The following is a 22,568-nucleotide window of genomic DNA, read 5'->3' as shown; positions in this document are numbered from 1 at the left end:
CCCCCCCCCCCCCCCCAAATTGAAAAAGAAAATCCAATCAAGAACCCTAAATTTCTGATTTGATCGGTTTTGGTCCAAAGCGAAATCTTATCAGGAGAAAAAATGTCGTCTCTGGGGACATCGAAGGGGATTCTGGAGATCGCTAAGTTCGGCGTCTACGTCGCCGTTCCTATCTTCCTCATGTACACTTTCGCCAACAACAGCTCCAACATCAAAAAGTTCATGGGAAATGTAATCTCTCTCTCTCTCTCTCCTTTTGCTATTCGGAATTCTTCGTTAGTTGCTTCGATTCATGTTCTCACTGAGTTTCTTCGAAATCCCCAGCTTTTTGTCGGCGGTATAGTGATGCAATTTCATTAGGGTGTTTGATTTTTAATCTCGATGAATCGCTTTGGAATTTTGTGTTTTTTTTTTCTGAGTTCTTTGTTATCCAACACAGAAGATTAAGAATTACTTGGAGATAACTGTCTTCATCCATATCTACGCCTTATTTACTTAGGCATACAAATACAAAAGTTTAGAATAACAACAATTATAGGTTTTTTCAATCCTTTTTGAATAGCATCTGATCTTATGTTACAATGCAAATGGTGCATTAAAATCAAAGCTTTCTGTAGTGCAAAAGATTGTGATTTTTGAACCGTTTCCCTTTTGTGTACGAGGTTAACTAACTAACCCGAGACCCGAGTGTTGTTTTTGTTTGCAGCATTCATATGTCGTCTACCCGGAAAACGCAGACCGACCTCCTTCCCCCGAGGAGTTGAGAGAGGCGGCCCGAGAACTCGCCCGCAAGAGAAACATCGGATAAATCGGGTTTCTACCCGAACCTTAGCAGTATTTGCAGAATGTGGCAAAATGTTGTGCTTATGGAATCTTTTCTGTTACACTGGTTTGGTTTCTTCCCTGTAATATCATATAACATATAGCTCTTTGAGAGCAATAATGATAAAGAAAAAAAGGCTGTCAGCCTTGTCCAAACCCTGGACACAGATTGTGCTTTTACATATAAAGAGATGAGTTGCAACACTGTTTCAGATCCATTACAACCTCAAGAACCCTAATTCGGACACTACATGCCCCAGATTCCACGGGCCGAAGCCACTCTGTTGTTCGATCTAGCGGTCAGCTCACACAAAATCCTGGCAAATGAATCAGAGTATCTTCCATCTTGGAAGAGAAGTTCTGCAAAAGCATTTTCATATGCAAGTAATGATGCTCTGTTCTGCGGCTCCGAGGCAAGATTCTCCAGTATCATAGCAGCTTTCCTGCAGACTTCTGGAACCGGATGAGGAGTCTTTATCACCTTCAGTAATCGATCAATCGCCCTGAACGAGATATAAGTTCATTGGGTTATTGGTGCAATGACTATTCCTCGAAATAACGAAACAAAGAGGAAGGGCGTTTTTTACCATCTCTCACTAGCAAGCTTTAGTCTGGAATCCATGTTGACCTCTACAAGGTTGTAGAGAGCACCAACAGCTACGGCTTGCGCATCAATGGCTGGTATGCTCAAGAGATCGACTAATCGCTTGTGTATCTGAATGATTCATACTCGGGGTTTTCAGTACTTGAGCGAGTTTGATATATCGGTATGAAAGATTAAGAGAAGAGAATAAAACCTGCGGGATAAGGGGGAGAAGGAAAGGTTCATTGTCCGGGTTTATGATCAGGCGGCCCAGCATTTCAGCTGCTGCGCAGTGCCAGGCCTTGACGGGAGAATCTAATATTCCCACCACGGCTTGAACCGCTTGCATTTCGCTGAACATCAGAAACATAACGAGTCATGTCATCTTCAGAAACATAAGAAATGATTCATTGGAGAAGGCGAGAAATTCAAAACGTACGATATTTTGATGTAAGATTGCTTATGCGAGCTGAAGATTCGAAGATCCATCAAATGGGCAAGGTTCACGATCGTCTCGAGCGCATTTGTGACCAGTTCCTCATCCTCTGTTACAACTACTTCTCTTAGCAATAGTTCCCGATAACGATAACAGAGAAAATGCATGAACTTTGAAATCAGCCCGCAAGAAGACCGGAGTATGTTAAGATTCACCAGTTGCATGATCTTGTATGCACTGGAAAACGGTTTCCAAGCAATGGCGATGCTGCGCCATTAAAACCTCGTTATCTGGCATGAAGGAGAAGTTACGTATAACATTTGACACAGCAACAGCGCACATCTGTCTCTCGGCTCTCCCCTCGTCATCTAGATTGAATAAACCATCCTCCTCCAACCACCACTGAGAAGATTGATCTGTTGTTGAGTTCTTTTTCCTCGACGTCTCTGAAACCGTGCCTGACCTGCTATCCAAAACCATGCGGTATTTTTCAGGTTTAAAACCGTAAAAACTATATTCAGCATCACCCCAAGGAAATCATCTCATGAGCTATACCCTGGAGGTTGGGGAGATTGATTAACGGCAAGAGCATCATACTCGCTGCCGAATCCGGTAACAGAAGAATTCACACCTAATGACCTCATTCTCGGTCCTCTGGTCAGCTCCTTTGGGAGTGCTATGTCACGCCAATCATCAATCTGCAACATTCAGCGATATGAATTCGGAGACAGAATAGATAAAAGCATACAAGGAATAGTGAGATGAACATTCAAACCCGTGAAGTTTCACACAGGATGTAAAACCAAAGAATCAAACCCACGATTTGCAGAAGCGCATCGAGCAAGCCTGGTATTTTCGCAAGAGGCGTGGAATCTTTTCGGAAATCTTCCTTCTCCTTGAAGGACAGCAAGTTGAGAGTATTCAGCGCCCATGTAACCTCGCTCTTTAACCCACTCTGAAGCGCAAGGACTATTCTTTTGTTGTTCTGGTCTATATATTCCACCATAAACACAAAGAAATTTGGTAATGTCAGTATCCAATAGACTACAGAATGAGATGAAAAGCATTCCAAGGTAACAAAAAACATCCTTTTCCATCTTATCGGTCACTAGCCGGGAAGATACAATATGCTTAAGACATCAGATTTTTGTTCCTATATTACTCTTTTAGTAACTAAAACTCATTGTACGATTGAAACACGACCTCAGGGATACACAAAACAGTGAGCTTTAGCTCAGTGCCACTAAACTCGTTTCAACAACTGCAAGAGAGAGAGAGAGGGAGAGAGAGAACGGCTCCAGAGATCAAACATTACACGACTCAGACAGATTTAATCATAGTACGAAGTGTTTATTGACTTTCAGTCCTCGTTCCAATGACAAATTAAACCAATAAAAAGATCTCGAGCTCGAAACTACGCGAGCATCTGAACGAAATGGAGGTGCAACGAAGATAAAGGATACGATTTTGTTCCCACTTACCGACAAAAGAATTGTGAACTAGAAGCGAAGGCCCGAGGAACGCCGAGGGAACCATCGCCCGCTGCTGCTGCGGCTGAATTTGCGGCGGTGCTTCCAAAAGGACGGCCTCTCTTCGGCGGTGGCGCTGAACCTCCGCCGGACTGACCGCCGGATTTTGCCTGCTCCCTTTTCTGCATCTCTCTCTCTCTGTGTTTCTCTCTTTCGCTCCCGCCTCTGATTTGGGTGAAATTGGAATCAATTAGGGCACATATTTTGACCCGGCCCAGATGTGGTGCGAATTTTAATTTGAATCCGAGGCGGGTCGGATCCTCCGCGGTTCTGGGCCTTGGCCACATAAAACCTTCCAAACGATTCAGAAGGTTACCTTTTTTTTTTATATTGTTCACGAAGTACACTATAAAAGGAGTCTGACCCGAAATCGTACAGAGGCGTCTCTAAAGAAACCGCAGAACAAATCGGGAAAATTACCCAAATAACCTACTTGTTTCACACCAATTTCAGGAGGATCCTCCGCGGTTCTGGGCCTTGGCCACATAAAACCTTCCAAACGATTCAGAAGGTTACCTTTTTTTTTTATATTGTTCACGAAGTACACTATAAAAGGAGTCTGACCCGAAATCGTACAGAGGCGTCTCTAAAGAAACCGCAGAACAAATCGGGAAAATTACCCAAATAACCTACTTGTTTCACACCAATTTCAGGATACACCACTTCCAAAAAAAAAATTTTTTTTTTTCAATTTTAACCCACTTTTCGGGTGAAAAAGTCCAAAATACCCTTTTCGTTTTATTTTTTACGACCTTTTTGCGACTAACATATAACTGATATACAACTAAAATAAGAGGTATGATTTATTTTGCCACCTTTTTGTAACTATATTTAGAATTAATTACGAAGTCGTAATAACGAAGTTGTTTTCGAACGGATAAATATCGTGATTCATTAAGGGTAATTTCGTCTTTTTACGGAGAAAAAAATGTGTTATATTTTTTCTGGTGTACAGGTGAAATTCATGCGACCCATCTGGGTCATTTGAGTGAAGAACCCGAACAAATCCTCCTATGCCTCTGTTGCGTCTCTCCACACAGCCGCCGAAGCAGACACGACCAATCCGCCGCTGCTTTGTTGCGTTTCTCTACACTGAAACAGCCACCGAAGCAGGTTTCTTCTCCTAATTTGGAAGCTTTATTAGGGTTTTGGAGTTGGGTTTCCCTTCTTTTTCGTTTCGGTATCATCTTCCCACCCCTCTGGTTTACCTAATTCGAGGTCGAAGTTTTGGTCTTGACACGTATATTCAATTGGATTCGATTTCCTTTAAAGGGTTTGTTTGATTTGGCTTTGTGGGTCTGAATCGAGCGGTGCAGTCAATTTTAGGCGAATTTGAACTGTTCTTCTTTTAGGAAGGAACGATGCATGACTCTGATACTACGAAACTTAGGAACATATGTATCTTGGCACATGTTGATCATGGTAAGACAACACTCGCTGATCACCTTATTGCTGCCTCGGGTGGCGGTGTGATTCATCCGAAATTAGCCGGTAAGCTTCGGTATATGGATTATCTCGATGAAGAACAGAGACGGGCCATCACGATGAAGAGCTCTTCTATTGCTCTCCATTACAAGGACTACTTCATTAACTTGATAGACTCCCCAGGCCATATGGACTTCTGTAGTGAGGTCTCTACAGCTGCCCGACTCAGCGATGGGGCATTGGTTTTGGTCGATGCCGTCGAGGGCGTTCACATTCAGACACATGCTGTGTTGCGTCAAGCTTGGATTGAGAGGCTGACCCCTTGTTTGGTTCTTAACAAAATTGATCGGTTGATTTGCGAGTTGAGATTGAGCCCGATGGAGGCATATACCCGTTTGTTGAGGATCGTTCACGAGGTTAATGGGATAGTGAGTGCGTATAAGGCAGAGAAGTATCTGTCGGATGTCGATTCTATACTTGCTGGTCCTTCGGGTGAGCTGACTGATGAGAATCTCGAGTTGTTGGAAGATGATGAAGAAGATACTTTTCAGCCTCAGAAGGGTAATGTGGTGTTTGTTTGTGCATTAGACGGCTGGGGTTTCAGCATTCATGAGTTTGCAGATTTTTACGCTTCCAAGCTCGGTGCTAGTGCTGCTGCATTGCAGAGATCTTTGTGGGGTCCACGTTATTATCTTCCGAAGTCCAAGATGATTGTAGGGAAGAAAGGTTTAAGTGCCGGAAGCAAAGCAAGACCGATGTTCGTGCAGTTTGTGCTTGAACCGTTGTGGCAGGTGTACCAGGCTGCTCTCGAGCCAGATGGGGACCGAGCCATGCTTGAGAAAGTTATAAAGTCCTTTAATTTGTCCATACCACCTCGTGAACTTCAGAACAAGGATCCGAAAAACGTGCTTCAATCAGTCATGAGCCGTTGGCTTCCTATGTCTGATGCTGTCCTGTCTATGGTGGTCAAGCATCTGCCAGATCCCATTGCCGCCCAATCGTATAGAATTTCTCGGTTGGTCCCGAAAAGACAGATTATCGGCGGCGATGTTGATTCTGACATCCTTGAAGAGGCGGAACGTGTTAGAAAATCAGTAGAGGGTTGTGATTCTAGGTGTGAAGCCCCTTGCGTTGCATTTGTATCTAAAATGTTTGCTGTCCCGATGAAAATGATTCCTCAAACTGCAAACCACAGGGAGATATCGAGCGGTTTGAACGATGAAGATACTAAAATCGAGTCGGATGAGTGCTTCCTTGCATTTGTGAGGGTCTTCAGTGGTGTTCTCTCTGCAGGACAGCGGGTCTTTGTGCTTTCAGCGTTATATGATCCTCTCAAAGGCGAGTTATCTCAGAAATACGTTCAAGAAGCGGAACTTCAGTCCCTATATCTAATGATGGGCCAAGGTTTGAAACCGGTTACAGAGGCAAAGGCAGGGAATATTGTGGCCATCAGAGGGCTCGGGCCATATATATCAAAATCTGCAACAATTTCTTCAACTCGAAACTGTTGGCCTTTCTCAAGCATGGAGTTTCAAGTTTCTCCCACCCTACGAGTAGCGATAGAACCTTCTGATCCGGCAGATATGGCTGCTCGAACCGAGCTGACCCTTTTGTGGAGGTAACGGTATCTTCCAGAGGAGAACACGTTCTTGCCGCCGCTGGGGAAGTTCATCTAGAAAGATGCGTAAAGGATTTGAAGGAAAGGTTTGCGAAAGTGAACCTTGAAGTGTCACCGCCTCTCGTATCCTACAGGGAGACTATAGAGGGGAACGGATACAATCTATCGGAAAGCTTGAAATCGCTCAGTTTAAGCTCGGATTTTGCTGAGAAGGTAACTCCAAACGGTAGATGCATTATCCAAGTACGAGTCATGAAACTGCCTCCGGGTCTAACTAAGGTTCTTGACGAGAATTCTGAATTGATCGGAGACATAATCGGAGGAAAGGGTGGTCAGAGTGTTAAGATAATAGACGGGCCACAAACTCTGAGCACCGGAGATGACATGGATCCGGTTGAAGCTTTCAAGAAACTGTTAATGGAAGCCATTGATAACGACATCTCGTCTGATGCTGCTGAGATGGACAAGGATCTGTCCGAGAAATGTAAAGCTGAATGGAAGAAGCTGCTCGAGAGGATTTGGGCACTTGGGCCAAGACAAATAGGACCTAACATCCTCTTCACTCCCGACAGCAAACGAACTGCCACCGACACAGAGGAATCCATTGTCGTGAGAGGTTCTCCTCATGTTTCTCAGAGGCTAGGGTTTGTAGAAGAGACTATCCTGGCATCTGAGGCACCATTAGAGAAGACACGGACACTGTACAGAGAAGCACAGTCACTCGAGAGCAGTATCGTATCTGGGTTTCAGCTAGCGACAGCATCCGGACCGTTATGCGACGAAGCCATGTGGGGATTAGGGTTCACCATTCAAGCACAGGTTTCTTCTCCTCCACTCACCGAAGAATCTGAAGCAAACCCGCAACCAGAAAACTTCGGGATATTCACGGGACAAGTCATGACGGCGGTGAAAGACGCCTGCCGAGCTGCATTGCTCCAGAAACAACCACGTCTGGTCGAAGCCATGTACTTCTGCGAACTGAACACCCCGCCAGAGTATCTCGGCCCAATGTACGCGGTTCTCAGCCGGAGACGGGCCAGGGTTCTCAAGGAAGAGATGCAAGAAGGGTCGCCGCTTTTCACGGTCCATGCCTACGTGCCGGTCTCGGAGAGCTTTGGGTTTGCGGACGAGCTGCGAAAGGGAACGTCAGGGGCTGCGAGTGCGCTCATGGTTCTGAGCCACTGGGAAATGATTCAGGAGGATCCGTTCTTCGTGCCGAAGACCGAAGAAGAGCTCGAAGAGTTTGGGGATGGAGCCAGTGTTCTTCCCAACACGGCCAGGAAGCTCATCAATGGCGTGAGGCGGAGGAAAGGGCTTCACGTGGAGGAGAAGGTGGTTCAACACGCTACCAAGCAGCGGACCTTGGCTCGTAAAGTTTGAATCGTTTTTTTTCACAAAAAAAAAAAATTCATTTCCAATTTGGGCAGTGTTGACGAGCTTAGGCCCATTTGTAGTTTAATGAGGGAAAGTTTTGAAGTCAATGGGCCTTAAAATGGGCCTTTGAGACCCATTTTGTATTGTTAACCGGACCGGTTCACGTTTGAGACGAGTGAGGTATACCAAATTGAATTTTTGAATTCTGTTTTCGTTTTCTTTTTTTCGTTTTTTTTTTTTTGCATATTATGCAATTTGTCTGGGTTTCCTGTGTTTTTAACTCAGTATTCACACTCTTTTAATTTAATTATGCGTTTTTGTTATTTATTTCACATTTTTTTTTAATTTCCTTTTTCTGTTTTGATGGGTATTAATAATCGCCTGCAAGCTGTCTGATATGTAAGGGGTGTCAAAACGAGTCCGGCTCGCGAGCTGGCTCGTGGTTCGCCAGAAAACAAGCGATCTGAACCGTAATTTTTTCAACTCGTTAAAAAACGAGTCTAACGAGCCAGAGCTCATTGAACACGTGTTCAATGAGTCTGGCTCGACGAGCTGGCTCGGCGAGTTGGCGAGCTGCTCAACGAGTTGATATTTTTTTATAAAATAAATTAAATTTATATAAAAAAATTCTAATATAATTTTATATTAATTTTTTTTATATCATTTATTCGATATTATAAATATACTAATTATTATGATGGTGATAATTGAAAATATTAAATGATATTGGTGTTTTATTAAATTTTTATGTATTTATTTAAATTTATAATTATATTTAAAATAAATATAAATAAAAAATATTATATATCATTGGCTCAACGAGTCGGTTCGTTCAGATCGGAAAACTGGCGAGCGATCTGAGCCGAGGTTTTTCTGGCTCGTTAGAAAACGAACCTAACGAGCTGAGCCCAAAACGATCCGAGCCAAATGAGCCGAGCCCAAAATGATCCGAGCTGGCTCGTTTGACACCCCTACTGATATTGCATAAAATTAAAAACTAGACTTCCCATCAGACAGGTCTGCTTTTAAGTTGAATTAAATGGAAATGTGGGACTTCGATGCTTCCCAAAGCAACAATTATACATATATATGTGTGTATTCATCTGAATCATTACAAGATAATAAATTATTCAGAATTTCTTCAATTATTTAATATATGCAGAGTTACAAAACGACAAAAGGGCATTATTTCTTTATTTATTGTTCAATAATACTTCGTTCTTATCCTAATACACCGATAAATATTTGTTATTTCTGTGATCCAATTTTATTTTATTTTTTGCCATCATGTTTACAATTTGACGTGCACCTTAAACTTTCGGTTTTATCTACAAATAAAAAATCTCCATAAAATTTTATATATTTATTTTGTGGTCATTCAACAATATAATGTTTTCTAATTAAAAATAAAAACTTTAAAAAGAAAAATGGTGATGAACAGTACAGAGGCCGTCCCACTGCGAGTGGATCAACTTAATGAATTCAGTACTATGAATTCATAGGTCACTTATATTTAAATAATAAAGAAAAACGTAAAAAAATTAAAAAAAATGATAAAATGTAATTATTAGGAAATAAAAAAAGAAAAGAAAAGAGGACCACCTGCACATGTAACCTAATATTCCAAGATAAGACGAAGTCGCAAAATGGATAAGTATTTGAAAAAGCCCTCGAACTCACATATTATCCGTGTGCGTTGTGTTATTTTGACGATCCATCCAACCATATAACATATATATATATATATATATATATATGTATGTATCATCGTCATCGTCATCTTTTTATAACATTTCACGTATTTTCTATTGTAATTTCACACTTTTTCAAGAGCAAGTTGTAGTATGATTATGATCACATGTGGATGTGTGCATGAGATGGAACTTCTATCCATTTTGAATCCATCAATATAATAATTCGTGTGAAATAAGAGAAATAAGTTTGTAAAAACCCATTATTAAATAATGTGAGTAGTTGTTTATAGTTTACCTAATAATTTCTATAGAATATTATATATATATATATATAACCCATTGTTTGTATCAATATAATATAATTTTAAATCATATCATAAATGACACATTTTAACCAAAATGGACGGTTCAGATTAAATGAATTAAACTAATAATGTGAAATCATGAAACAAATGTTGTGGGGTTATCAATTTTTTAGTGTATTTTTTTTTACAAATTTTGTTCATTTGGGGGATCTAATATGTTTAAATATTGTATAAAAGAAACATCCAATTCAACATTAAAAAGTGGTTTTCAATATGTTTAATGATTATGTTTACCATATAAAAATGATACATCTTTGTCTATATGACTATATCATATAATTTTATGGATAACCTTGTAAATAAAATTACCCCAACGTTCATTTCATGTGGGGCTTCACATATATAATAATAAAAAAAATTGCAATTTGGTTGTAAAATAATTTAATCATTGATAAAATAAGCATATTATTTGGCCACGGGCAATTCAATATCCAAACTTATTCAAAAGAGTGGGTGAAGAGGAGCTTTCCTAAATAGCCTAATTCTTAGACATGGTTTATTAATGTTTGAATTGTGGTTAACAAGTGAAATATTTGGATATAATAATATAATTGTAAATTAATAATGGTAAATAATATAATATACTTTTACTTCCCATGGAAATAATGTCAAATCCAAAATAAAAAAAAAGGTAGATGGTTAAGTTTTTGAATAAAAAGGAAAGGTTACCCCACACCTTCGGAAATTATTGTAACCGACCCTACCCACTTCATGCAACCCAACATTATTGCTATTATTTAATATAATTATATATATATATATATATATATGAAATTTTATTATATGAATACAAGTGCCCCCACAATCAATGATTGCGATACATACATATAGATATATGCTAAATGAAAAATATATTTAATTATATGTATATATTTGGAAAACAGTTAGGTCTATGTAAAAAGATGGATCGGCTTTCTCCTCAAAGGAGAAAAAAAAAATTGTTGCTTGAATAATTGAATTTCATCTGTCCATTTTTAAATGGTGTCACGGACCATAGTTGTCAAGTACAATTGCTAGTAACAATAAATAACAAAATAAGCAATACACGCACAATTTAAATCTAACCAAATAAATCAAATAATTAATTTTTATACATAAGTTAAAAAATATCCTACATTTGCCTCGAACAACTTGAAAAAAAAAATTATTGTGTTTTTAAATAAAATAAGTATAGTAGTTAAATTAGTAAAGATATTTCTATAAACAATTTATAAATTTTATATAACAAAAATTGTAATAGTATGGTTTGATTTTAATGTAGCAAATAGTAAATAATAAAGCGATATGATTATTGATATGTGGCTTAGGGTTAAACGGGGTCCTCATTGTTTCACACTACAAATAAATAGAGTAGACCAAGGCCTTTATGTGAATATTTTAAAAAAATACGAGGTTGAATTTATTCTACAATATATATTCGATAATTTACACGAGATGTTAAATTGTTATAAATTAAATAAATATAACTGAAAATACTAATTGTGCAAAAGTATAAACGTTGACCATCCCTGATCCAATTCCGGATCTCTTCTTAGTTCCAAGAAAAAGGAGTATTAAATTAACGTTGACCATGAATTATGTTGTAATAAATTTGTAATGCATTCAGCTATTTTGGGCAATGCGAAATTAAAATGTTTTTCAAATTTCACATGAAAGGTTAGGTCATATAATTTATTATGTTCGATTTTTATTTCCCTTGAAAAAAGAATGAAATCATTAAAAAAAAAAATAGCAAAAATAAAGATGAACCGTTTATGCATATCTTACACGTGTTTCAAGCACTAATACATGAATCTCGATGAATGCTATTATGTTTGATTATCATGATTTTTATTTTTGACATCTGCCGAAATAATTTTAAAATAATTTGTATGTTTTTTTTTGAATATGTGGTAAAAAAAATAATCGAATTATTTAAAATGCTTATTTGGATGTGTGAAAATTTCGATATATATCAAATAAATATTTTTTTTCTTGATCTAGCTATTTCAAAGTTCTAGGTATTTAGACGTTTTAAAATTTTTGTAGTCTATATAATTTTAATTTCAATGTTCTTTGTTGTATTTTTGTTTTCTATAAATATTTTTTATTGTTCTATTTGATTTAAGTTCCTAAATAAATGGTTATATTTATTACAAATTATTCTGGTTTTTATTTATCGTTAATTTGTCATCATAATTCTATTATGCGAGTATTAAAATATATGTTTATATTTATATTGATTGTAGAGAATCAAAGACGTCGCTGCAAATTGGGTAGAACGGACCAAGTCATCCAACACTGCTGAAGAAAATTGGAAACCATATGATCAATTTATTACATAAATAATGCGTACATATATGTGTATAATAATAATACTATTTTTATTCCATATATTATATTACATGTTTGGTCATATGGACCGAGTCATACGCCGTTTGTACAAAAAAAAACATGTCATATACATAAGTGATTTTGAAATACTAAAAGAAAATAGCAATTTTAATTTTAATTATAATTGCTTGTTAGTTCATGTAGAGGATTAGCATTATCACATGGACAATATAATACGGGATAATAATTTTGGCTCATTTCGGAGTTTAAATAAATTGGGAAAAATAAATAAATAAATAAAAAAAAATCAGAAAAGAGAATAATATATCACGCTGTTCTAATGAAACAGCACTGGCCTCTGGCATTCCACGGCTATCGAGACGCCACGAGCTTCTCTCTCTCTCTCAAAAATGATGTCGTCATAAAATAAAATAAATACAAATTAAAATAAAAAAAATGCGTGTACCAAGCATTATATTAACACCATAAAATAAAAAAATTTATTACTTTGCAAATGCTTATGAAAAGGTGAGAAATTAAAGTGACTCGTAATGCTCCTTTGCTCCCATATGCTCCAACCTCTATTTAATAAAAAAGTTGCAGTGAAAAGAAGATAGTTTTTTTTTTTAAATTTTGGAGGATTAATATAATAAGACAATATTCACTGCACTGTTTCTCAGGTGCTTTTGGGTTTCCTAAGTACTAAATCCCAGAGATAATAACATTTTATTATTCCTTTTTTTTAAAAATTTTTTTTACTATGGTAATAACATTTTTTCTTTTATTTTTTACTACATCGTGAAAAGTAGTGACCCTTGCATAGAAAAAAACAAGGGGATAAAAAAAGAGAAGGTAAAAGACAAAGGAAGGATATATCCTAATGTTATCCGATTATATATTTTTTTCCTCGATTTGGGAAATTAGGGGGAAAATTTTTAAGAAAAAAGAAATCCAAAATTTCCTTAGGGTTTTTCCTTGAACAGTGAGGCCAATCCGGTGACGGCCTTCGCTTCTCCCTCCACCGCTCGCGGCGGCGGAGGTTGCCACGCCGCGTCATCATCGCCGTCACAATCGCCAAAAACCAACGGCTGAAGAGGAGAGGAAGAGGAATTCAACCCCGGAGACACCGGTTTCCCGCCGAATATCAGCTCGAGCTCCGCCGGAGAATCTTGCTCCGGAGTCTTCTCCTCCGCGGCCGCAGACGGCGGCTCCTCGGTGGAGACGGAGGCGCGTGTGTAAGAGGAGAGCCATTTGGCTCGCATGTACTCGGCTTTCCTCCACGGAGGGAAATGCATGCCCTTCTTCTTCAAGCTTTGCTTCGCTGCCTCCGAGACGATCGAAACGATCTGGCCGAGGCGGTCTGGTTTTCCGGCGAAGATGAAAGGTAGACATTGAAGCACGGCTTTGTAGGCGCCGGTCTGCCGGGCGATCTCGAACTCCGATCGGAAATCAACGTCGATTAGCAACCGTTCACCTTCCACAATCACATCTATGTACTCGTACTCGCCTGGAGTTTTCAAAAGATTTAGCTAAGTCATAAGGAATAGACGAGAAGACACGTAGGTGATGATGGTTGTGGAGATCTTACCGGCAGGGAAAGAGGGAGATTTTTCCCATTTGGATTTGCAAATAGAGGAATCGTAGCCAAGTGATAAGAGTCCTTCGTTGACAATCTTCCTCATATCGTCTTTACGTTTGACGGATTTGTTCTTCTCGACAATCTTCGCCGCGTCTGCCAACAGGTTCCTCTCGCCGACGCTCGCGCAAGGGATCAAGCTCTGTTGGATTGGGAACACAGCCATGAATCGTTACAACTATGTTTGCTTTCCGAGAAATTGGAAAGGAAAGGTCCACGAACCGAATTCGCTTACCTTCAGGTAGTCGGAAGCGTCGGAGGAAGATCCACCGGTAAAGGAGTCGGTGGAACCGCCGAACAGATCTAGCTCGTCATCGGACCTGTCGTTGTTCCCGATAAAGCAATTGCAGCGGTTGCGGCCACATTTGGATTGCTTCTCGTTGTTTTCCTCTATGAAGTTCTGCACCATCTTCGCCAAGCAAACGGAGCTTGGCTCGAACTCAGTTGCGGCACCTCCATCCCGGCCGTACTGAGCTTCCACAGCGCCAGGGATGGGTTTCTCTGAGGTCGAGCTCCTCAAGACGCTTGTGAACGGCCGATCAAACAGCCGCTTGAGGCGAGACTTGAGCACTGGTTTGCCTGAATCCGCTCGAGCTGGCTCTCTCACCGCCGGTGAATCGATGTCAATCGGCTGGATCTTCATCGGAAATGGCATCAGTTAAGAAGACAACTGAGCAGAAGATCTAATATCTCTCCGACTCTCTCTCTCTTTCTCCGGTTTGGTCCAAGTCAGTTCTCGTTCAAAGAGGGTAGACAGAAGACGAAACAGAAAATTCAAACTCCCTCAAGAACGCCACAAATTCGTGCACATTTACAACTCCATCTCCTCCAAGCGCCCCAGATCTCTCTCCAGAAACAAAAATCAACAATCAAAATCCCAAAATTGGCATCGTCTGGGCTTCGTAACCACAGAAGAAGGAAAAAACCAGAATCTACCAAAACCTCTCAGCTACTACGAGAAGAAACCTATTCCGGCTTCTGCAATCAGACGATCATCTTCACAACACTAATCGAAGGAAAAAAAATACTAAAACGGAGGAAAAAGTTGTTTAGGGACGGATCAGGTTTCCTTAGCTCCGAGGGTTTTCACGGAACACATGACGACGGTGATCGGAAACGGCGATTCTACGAGCGGAAACAAGGGAAAAGGTCACCGGAAATTTCATTTCTCCGGGGAGATTCACTTCGCCGGCAAATAAAAGGTAGAAGAAAAATCTAGAAAGAAAATTGTTGAAATTTTTTTTAATTATTTTTTTCCTGGCGTGGATGGATGGTGTGGGTAAAGGGAGGTTGGGTGCTCTTATAAGAGCAAAGAGCCGAAGCTGAAGAGGCCGTGGTGAAGCTGACTAGGCCCGGACATGCCACGTCGGATATTACGTGGCAACAAAACTATTTCGAATTCGTATTTGTGGAATTACCATTGTATCCTTCTTAGTGGGACGAGTCGGTTAATTGTTTTTTTTTAATTGCTTTGCCTTTTTTTTTTCATATCTAAGAGTGGTGAATCCTTTTTACAGAGACGTGTCAGTAAATGGAATCGTTGAAATTACGCATATGTCCCTTCCAATAGCGTGGAATTTCAGGCAAATACCCTTCCATTTTAGAAAGCCCGAAATTCTTGTTATTTATTTCAATCACGGGAGAAATTATAGAAGATGGGGAAACTGCCACATGTCCAATATTTCAAGGACACGTGTCAGGAAGAGATGTAAATACGATTTAACTCGCTTTATTTATATAATTACTTTTATTCGTGAATGGGGAAAAAATTATTAGACTGAGCACTAAAGGACAAAGGGGGGAAAAGCTGAAAAAAATAAAATAAAAAAGAAAAGTGATGGCAGTAATTATCTGAATGGGAAATGATGACAACATCAGCTCCCCTTAGATTATCTTTACCCCATGCTGTAATTATTAGACTTTAACTACTTTATTCACCACATTATTCACAACCTTAATTACATAATACTAAATTAACTTGCGAGATGGGCCCAAACATTTTGACCGTTTGGTCTTTTTTTTTTTTTTTTTACAAAAAGGAAAGTAAAAGTGAAAAGAAAATAAAGGAAAGAAAAATTTGAAAATGGTGAGAGAATTTAGACACGTGAATGAAAAAAGAATGTAGAAGACGACACTTCCTTTGTACGCATGTCTGTAATTATCCAATGCTGCCGCCGATTCAAAGGACAACCAAAGCTCCATAATTTCATATGTACCATACAATATATACAATTTGGTTCACACAATGCATAGATATTTTTTGCAAGCCTATATATTCATATGTATTATCAATGACCGTGTCCATGTCACGTTGAATTGAGCCCGAATTTACATTTAGTTACCATATATTTATAATTATAACAATTGTATTTCAATTATAATCTAAAATCAATTGGATACTATTTTTTACAATCAAGTTAAAACATTCTCAAAACCAATCTAAAAATTCTACGGATCTAGAAGAATTAAAAATCAATATTTTAATAACTTCGAAGTTGAATCAAATCAATATCTAATTAAAAAACTAAATATTTTAAATATAAAAATTATAAGAAAAAAAAAATGTTGACTCCTACGTTTAACGGCATGCCGTAGTTATTGAAGAAATAAATTAATATTTTATTTATAAAACTATAACAAAAATAGAAAGTGGTTCTCATTTCATTTTTATCCGTAAATTTTAAAAAATAGGATATAGGGATTATAATATTGCAGTGATCATTACACCAATTTAAAGAATAAAAAAAAAAAGAAGTGGGGACTTAATTTTTCTTTTCCCCCAAAAGCTGAGGATACTTTCCCTCTACAGCAATCAAGTTATCAGACCCTTTTTCCAGGAATTTTTATTTACCCTTATTTTGGGTCCACTATTTTTCATGGATACAAAATCGAAAAATAAAATACCCTATTTATACACACTGTATATATATATATATATATATATATATAAAGAAATTGCAAGTTTTTTCACTGTTGATATGAGATTTGTTGATGTTATGGGCAACAAAATCCCAGCATTTATGTGGAGAGTTTTCAAAATTACTAGGCCCTATATATTTTTTTTGTTTTCATTTTTTTTAAATGTTTACATTCCCCAAAAAAAGATAAAAATAATAAAAAATCCCACGGGGCCTGACAACACTGATTATTATTTCCACTCCCTTTTTCTTTATAATTTTTTAAATTCTGTGTAATTACTCTTTTTAATCATTCTTTTTTCACTTAACAAATTATCATTACCGGCCCTTGTTTTGAAAAATAAAAACAAACCCACTTTGTCACGTCTTCAATCCAACCACCACAATATCAAGATTTCCCATGTCACGGATTTGTACTTTCAATAAAACGATCGTGTTAATTTTGTACTTTGGAGTTGTGAATTTGTACTTTCGATACACCAAATACCCAAATACATATTAAGAGTATTTTGCATAAATTACTTTCCTTTTTTTACGTTCAATACCAAAAATAAAATAAAGGTTAAGAGTGGATATTTTCCATTTTATTATGAATTTCCCCTTGGTTTTTGTGTAAAATTAAATTTTCAAAAAACATCCATTTAAAATAATTTTTATTTTTAGCTATTTTTAATTATTTTATATTCAGATTATTCAGGGGTTATATATATGTGTGTGTGTGTGTGTAGAAATCCCATTGATTTTTTTTCCTTTTTGATTTAATAGGGTTTGGGCAAAAGCACAATTGAATTGATAAACCTCTTGAGTGAACTTTCTTTTCATGAGCTGCAATTATACTTTTTCACTTTGAAATCCATGATTAAGTTTCCCATTAAAGAATTTTAAATAATTTCCAAAATGAAAAAGCCATAAATAAGTCTTTTTATTTTTTTAATACATTTTCTAAAATATTAAAAACCACATTCTACTAGATTTAGAATTTGGTCTCTAAACTATTTATAGAACTTCTACCATAAATAAAAAAATCTTTCAACAGCATGCGATTTCATTGTTTTCAAACATCATATAAATATGGTCAAATTTTATACCATATACATGTATTTTATTTTTTACATTTGTCAATACCTCTGTATCTTAATGAAATCATTGGTTAAGTAAAAGCATTTATCAAAATTGATTTCCTGATTAGCTTTTCCAAGACTCATAATTAAGATCTTTTGTTTTTTTATTAAATTAATTTAGGAAAAGTTGCTGCCTTTAAGAGTTTTTTTTTCTCTTAAGGCTGTGGGAATTGCAAAGTTAGACACTCCCTTTGATGAATTTCATGACTTTGTCCTTTATTTTTTTCCCCATTTTATTTCTAATTTAACGCCAAAGTATTCTTGTCACTGTATCACTTTCAATTTTAAATTGCAGTAAATTTTTTTTTGTGAAAATATATAATGGAAAATTATAAATTTTGTGGGATCGGTTATTTTCTTTCATATTGGTTGCGATGAAATAAACCAGAATATACGACTTAGAGACACACAGAAAAAGTATTTATTTAATAAAAATTAACCAAAGAAATACTATTTTCAGACAGATTTGTTAGATAATATATTATGAGTTTTGTTTTTGGGAGAAGGGGTTTCACATTTTGTCAACCACAAGGGGACAGTAAAAAAAATATAAAATATCCATTAAATCGTAGAGGCAAAGATAAATACAAAATGTTATCATCCACCTAGAGGTGGATATAATATCCGGAAAAACCGAACCGATCTGTTATTCGAACCGTATCCGAACCGAAAATTCGGATATCCGAAGGTTACGGATCGGATACGGATATTTATTTTGAATTATTTGTCGGATACGGATCGGATACGGATATCGAATTCGAATTATCCGACATATCTGATCCGATCCGTACTAATTAATAATATTATTAAATATAAAATAATTTGCTATAAAAATTTAAAATGCTTTATACTTATCTATTTTATAGAGATATTTAATAAATATTTTGTATATATATTGAGATGTAAAATATTAATCTTTTGAAAATTAAAATTTATTATGTTTAATTTTTGAATTTTGAACTTTCAATATATTTGTATACGATAAACTATGATTATATTTGTATTTGAATTAATTTAAAATATTTAAATTATAAATTTTAAATTATGAATAACATTTATATTAATGCGTTTGATATTTTAATCTATTAGGTTGAGAGATCGATAGGTTAAATTATTGGATAGTGGATTTAGGACTTGAGAGAGCCAAATCTGATATTAGAACTTGAGATCCCCGATTAGAGTTCGATGCCGAACAGATCTAGCTCGTCATCGGACCTGTCGTTGTTCCCGATAAAGCAATTGCAGCGGTTGCGGCCACATTTGGATTGCTTCTCGTTGTTTTCCTCTATGAAGTTCTGCACCATCTTCGCCAAGCAAACGGAGCTTGGCTCGAACTCAGTTGCGGCACCTCCATCCCGGCCGTACTGAGCTTCCACAGCGCCAGGGATGGGTTTCTCTGAGGTCGAGCTCCTCAAGACGCTTGTGAACGGCCGATCAAACAGCCGCTTGAGGCGAGACTTGAGCACTGGTTTGCCTGAATCCGCTCGAGCTGGCTCTCTCACCGCCGGTGAATCGATGTCAATCGGCTGGATCTTCATCGGAAATGGCATCAGTTAAGAAGACAACTGAGCAGAAGATCTAATATCTCTCCGACTCTCTCTCTCTTTCTCCGGTTTGGTCCAAGTCAGTTCTCGTTCAAAGAGGGTAGACAGAAGACGAAACAGAAAATTCAAACTCCCTCAAGAACGCCACAAATTCGTGCACATTTACAACTCCATCTCCTCCAAGCGCCCCAGATCTCTCTCCAGAAACAAAAATCAACAATCAAAATCCCAAAATTGGCATCGTCTGGGCTTCGTAACCACAGAAGAAGGAAAAAACCAGAATCTACCAAAACCTCTCAGCTACTACGAGAAGAAACCTATTCCGGCTTCTGCAATCAGACGATCATCTTCACAACACTAATCGAAGGAAAAAAAATACTAAAACGGAGGAAAAAGTTGTTTAGGGACGGATCAGGTTTCCTTAGCTCCGAGGGTTTTCACGGAACACATGACGACGGTGATCGGAAACGGCGATTCTACGAGCGGAAACAAGGGAAAAGGTCACCGGAAATTTCATTTCTCCGGGGAGATTCACTTCGCCGGCAAATAAAAGGTAGAAGAAAAATCTAGAAAGAAAATTGTTGAAATTTTTTTTAATTATTTTTTTCCTGGCGTGGATGGATGGTGTGGGTAAAGGGAGGTTGGGTGCTCTTATAAGAGCAAAGAGCCGAAGCTGAAGAGGCCGTGGTGAAGCTGACTAGGCCCGGACATGCCACGTCGGATATTACGTGGCAACAAAACTATTTCGAATTCGTATTTGTGGAATTACCATTGTATCCTTCTTAGTGGGACGAGTCGGTTAATTGTTTTTTTTTAATTGCTTTGCCTTTTTTTTTTCATATCTAAGAGTGGTGAATCCTTTTTACAGAGACGTGTCAGTAAATGGAATCGTTGAAATTACGCATATGTCCCTTCCAATAGCGTGGAATTTCAGGCAAATACCCTTCCATTTTAGAAAGCCCGAAATTCTTGTTATTTATTTCAATCACGGGAGAAATTATAGAAGATGGGGAAACTGCCACATGTCCAATATTTCAAGGACACGTGTCAGGAAGAGATGTAAATACGATTTAACTCGCTTTATTTATATAATTACTTTTATTCGTGAATGGGGAAAAAATTATTAGACTGAGCACTAAAGGACAAAGGGGGGAAAAGCTGAAAAAAATAAAATAAAAAAGAAAAGTGATGGCAGTAATTATCTGAATGGGAAATGATGACAACATCAGCTCCCCTTAGATTATCTTTACCCCATGCTGTAATTATTAGACTTTAACTACTTTATTCACCACATTATTCACAACCTTAATTACATAATACTAAATTAACTTGCGAGATGGGCCCAAACATTTTGACCGTTTGGTCTTTTTTTTTTTTTTTTTACAAAAAGGAAAGTAAAAGTGAAAAGAAAATAAAGGAAAGAAAAATTTGAAAATGGTGAGAGAATTTAGACACGTGAATGAAAAAAGAATGTAGAAGACGACACTTCCTTTGTACGCATGTCTGTAATTATCCAATGCTGCCGCCGATTCAAAGGACAACCAAAGCTCCATAATTTCATATGTACCATACAATATATACAATTTGGTTCACACAATGCATAGATATTTTTTGCAAGCCTATATATTCATATGTATTATCAATGACCGTGTCCATGTCACGTTGAATTGAGCCCGAATTTACATTTAGTTACCATATATTTATAATTATAACAATTGTATTTCAATTATAATCTAAAATCAATTGGATACTATTTTTTACAATCAAGTTAAAACATTCTCAAAACCAATCTAAAAATTCTACGGATCTAGAAGAATTAAAAATCAATATTTTAATAACTTCGAAGTTGAATCAAATCAATATCTAATTAAAAAACTAAATATTTTAAATATAAAAATTATAAGAAAAAAAAAATGTTGACTCCTACGTTTAACGGCATGCCGTAGTTATTGAAGAAATAAATTAATATTTTATTTATAAAACTATAACAAAAATAGAAAGTGGTTCTCATTTCATTTTTATCCGTAAATTTTAAAAAATAGGATATAGGGATTATAATATTGCAGTGATCATTACACCAATTTAAAGAATAAAAAAAAAAAGAAGTGGGGACTTAATTTTTCTTTTCCCCCAAAAGCTGAGGATACTTTCCCTCTACAGCAATCAAGTTATCAGACCCTTTTTCCAGGAATTTTTATTTACCCTTATTTTGGGTCCACTATTTTTCATGGATACAAAATCGAAAAATAAAATACCCTATTTATACACACTGTATATATATATATATATATATATATATAAAGAAATTGCAAGTTTTTTCACTGTTGATATGAGATTTGTTGATGTTATGGGCAACAAAATCCCAGCATTTATGTGGAGAGTTTTCAAAATTACTAGGCCCTATATATTTTTTTTGTTTTCATTTTTTTTAAATGTTTACATTCCCCAAAAAAAGATAAAAATAATAAAAAATCCCACGGGGCCTGACAACACTGATTATTATTTCCACTCCCTTTTTCTTTATAATTTTTTAAATTCTGTGTAATTACTCTTTTTAATCATTCTTTTTTCACTTAACAAATTATCATTACCGGCCCTTGTTTTGAAAAATAAAAACAAACCCACTTTGTCACGTCTTCAATCCAACCACCACAATATCAAGATTTCCCATGTCACGGATTTGTACTTTCAATAAAACGATCGTGTTAATTTTGTACTTTGGAGTTGTGAATTTGTACTTTCGATACACCAAATACCCAAATACATATTAAGAGTATTTTGCATAAATTACTTTCCTTTTTTTACGTTCAATACCAAAAATAAAATAAAGGTTAAGAGTGGATATTTTCCATTTTATTATGAATTTCCCCTTGGTTTTTGTGTAAAATTAAATTTTCAAAAAACATCCATTTAAAATAATTTTTATTTTTAGCTATTTTTAATTATTTTATATTCAGATTATTCAGGGGTTATATATATGTGTGTGTGTGTGTGTAGAAATCCCATTGATTTTTTTTCCTTTTTGATTTAATAGGGTTTGGGCAAAAGCACAATTGAATTGATAAACCTCTTGAGTGAACTTTCTTTTCATGAGCTGCAATTATACTTTTTCACTTTGAAATCCATGATTAAGTTTCCCATTAAAGAATTTTAAATAATTTCCAAAATGAAAAAGCCATAAATAAGTCTT

At 36.7% G+C, this 22,568-nt stretch overlaps 4 protein-coding genes across 5 annotated transcripts; 2 read left to right on the top strand and 2 right to left on the bottom strand.

The window, feature by feature from the left end:
* Positions 1 to 13: 13 nt before the first annotated feature.
* LOC104808586 lies at positions 14 to 974 on the top strand. Its single transcript, XM_019201991.1, has 2 exons — positions 14 to 231; positions 707 to 974. Exons 1-2 carry the CDS (start codon positions 103 to 105, stop codon positions 806 to 808), a joined length of 231 nt encoding a protein of 76 aa, XP_019057536.1. The 5' UTR covers positions 14 to 102; the 3' UTR covers positions 809 to 974.
* On the bottom strand, positions 949 to 3,552 carry LOC104808587 (armadillo repeat-containing protein LFR). Its single transcript, XM_010534293.1, is given in 9 exon segments — positions 949 to 1,325; positions 1,410 to 1,537; positions 1,620 to 1,758; positions 1,845 to 1,950; positions 2,057 to 2,304; positions 2,397 to 2,539; positions 2,662 to 2,831; positions 3,323 to 3,381; positions 3,383 to 3,552. Coding segments are annotated over 9 exon segments (1,365 nt in total). The 5' UTR covers positions 3,499 to 3,552; the 3' UTR covers positions 949 to 1,069.
* Positions 3,553 to 4,375: 823 nt separating this feature from the next.
* On the top strand, positions 4,376 to 7,990 carry LOC104808585 (elongation factor-like GTPase 1). Its single transcript, XM_010534292.1, is given in 2 exon segments — positions 4,376 to 6,385; positions 6,388 to 7,990. Coding segments are annotated over 2 exon segments (3,060 nt in total). The 5' UTR covers positions 4,376 to 4,731; the 3' UTR covers positions 7,794 to 7,990.
* Positions 7,991 to 12,965: 4,975 nt separating this feature from the next.
* LOC104808584 lies at positions 12,966 to 20,223 on the bottom strand. 2 transcript variants are annotated; one of them, XM_010534291.2, is made up of 4 exons: positions 19,033 to 20,223; positions 14,031 to 14,098; positions 13,748 to 13,937; positions 12,966 to 13,666 (listed from the first exon to the last, which is right to left on the bottom strand). In XM_010534291.2, exons 1-4 carry the CDS (start codon positions 19,382 to 19,384, stop codon positions 13,122 to 13,124), a joined length of 1,155 nt encoding a protein of 384 aa, XP_010532593.1. In that variant the 5' UTR covers positions 19,385 to 20,223; the 3' UTR covers positions 12,966 to 13,121. The 2 variants fall into 2 exon arrangements, with proteins under 2 accessions (XP_010532593.1, XP_010532592.1); XM_010534290.2 differs by lacking the exon at positions 19,033 to 20,223 and having other exon boundaries at positions 14,031 to 15,283.
* Between the last annotated feature and the right edge of the window lie 2,345 nt (positions 20,224 to 22,568).

Source organism: Tarenaya hassleriana, unplaced genomic scaffold (assembly GCF_000463585.1).
Source record: "Tarenaya hassleriana unplaced genomic scaffold, ASM46358v1 Cleome15, whole genome shotgun sequence".
Classification (NCBI taxonomy): Eukaryota; Viridiplantae; Streptophyta; class Magnoliopsida; order Brassicales; family Cleomaceae; genus Tarenaya; species Tarenaya hassleriana.
Note: the sequence above shows the minus strand (reverse complement) of the source record. Positions and strands in the feature narration are given on the sequence as shown.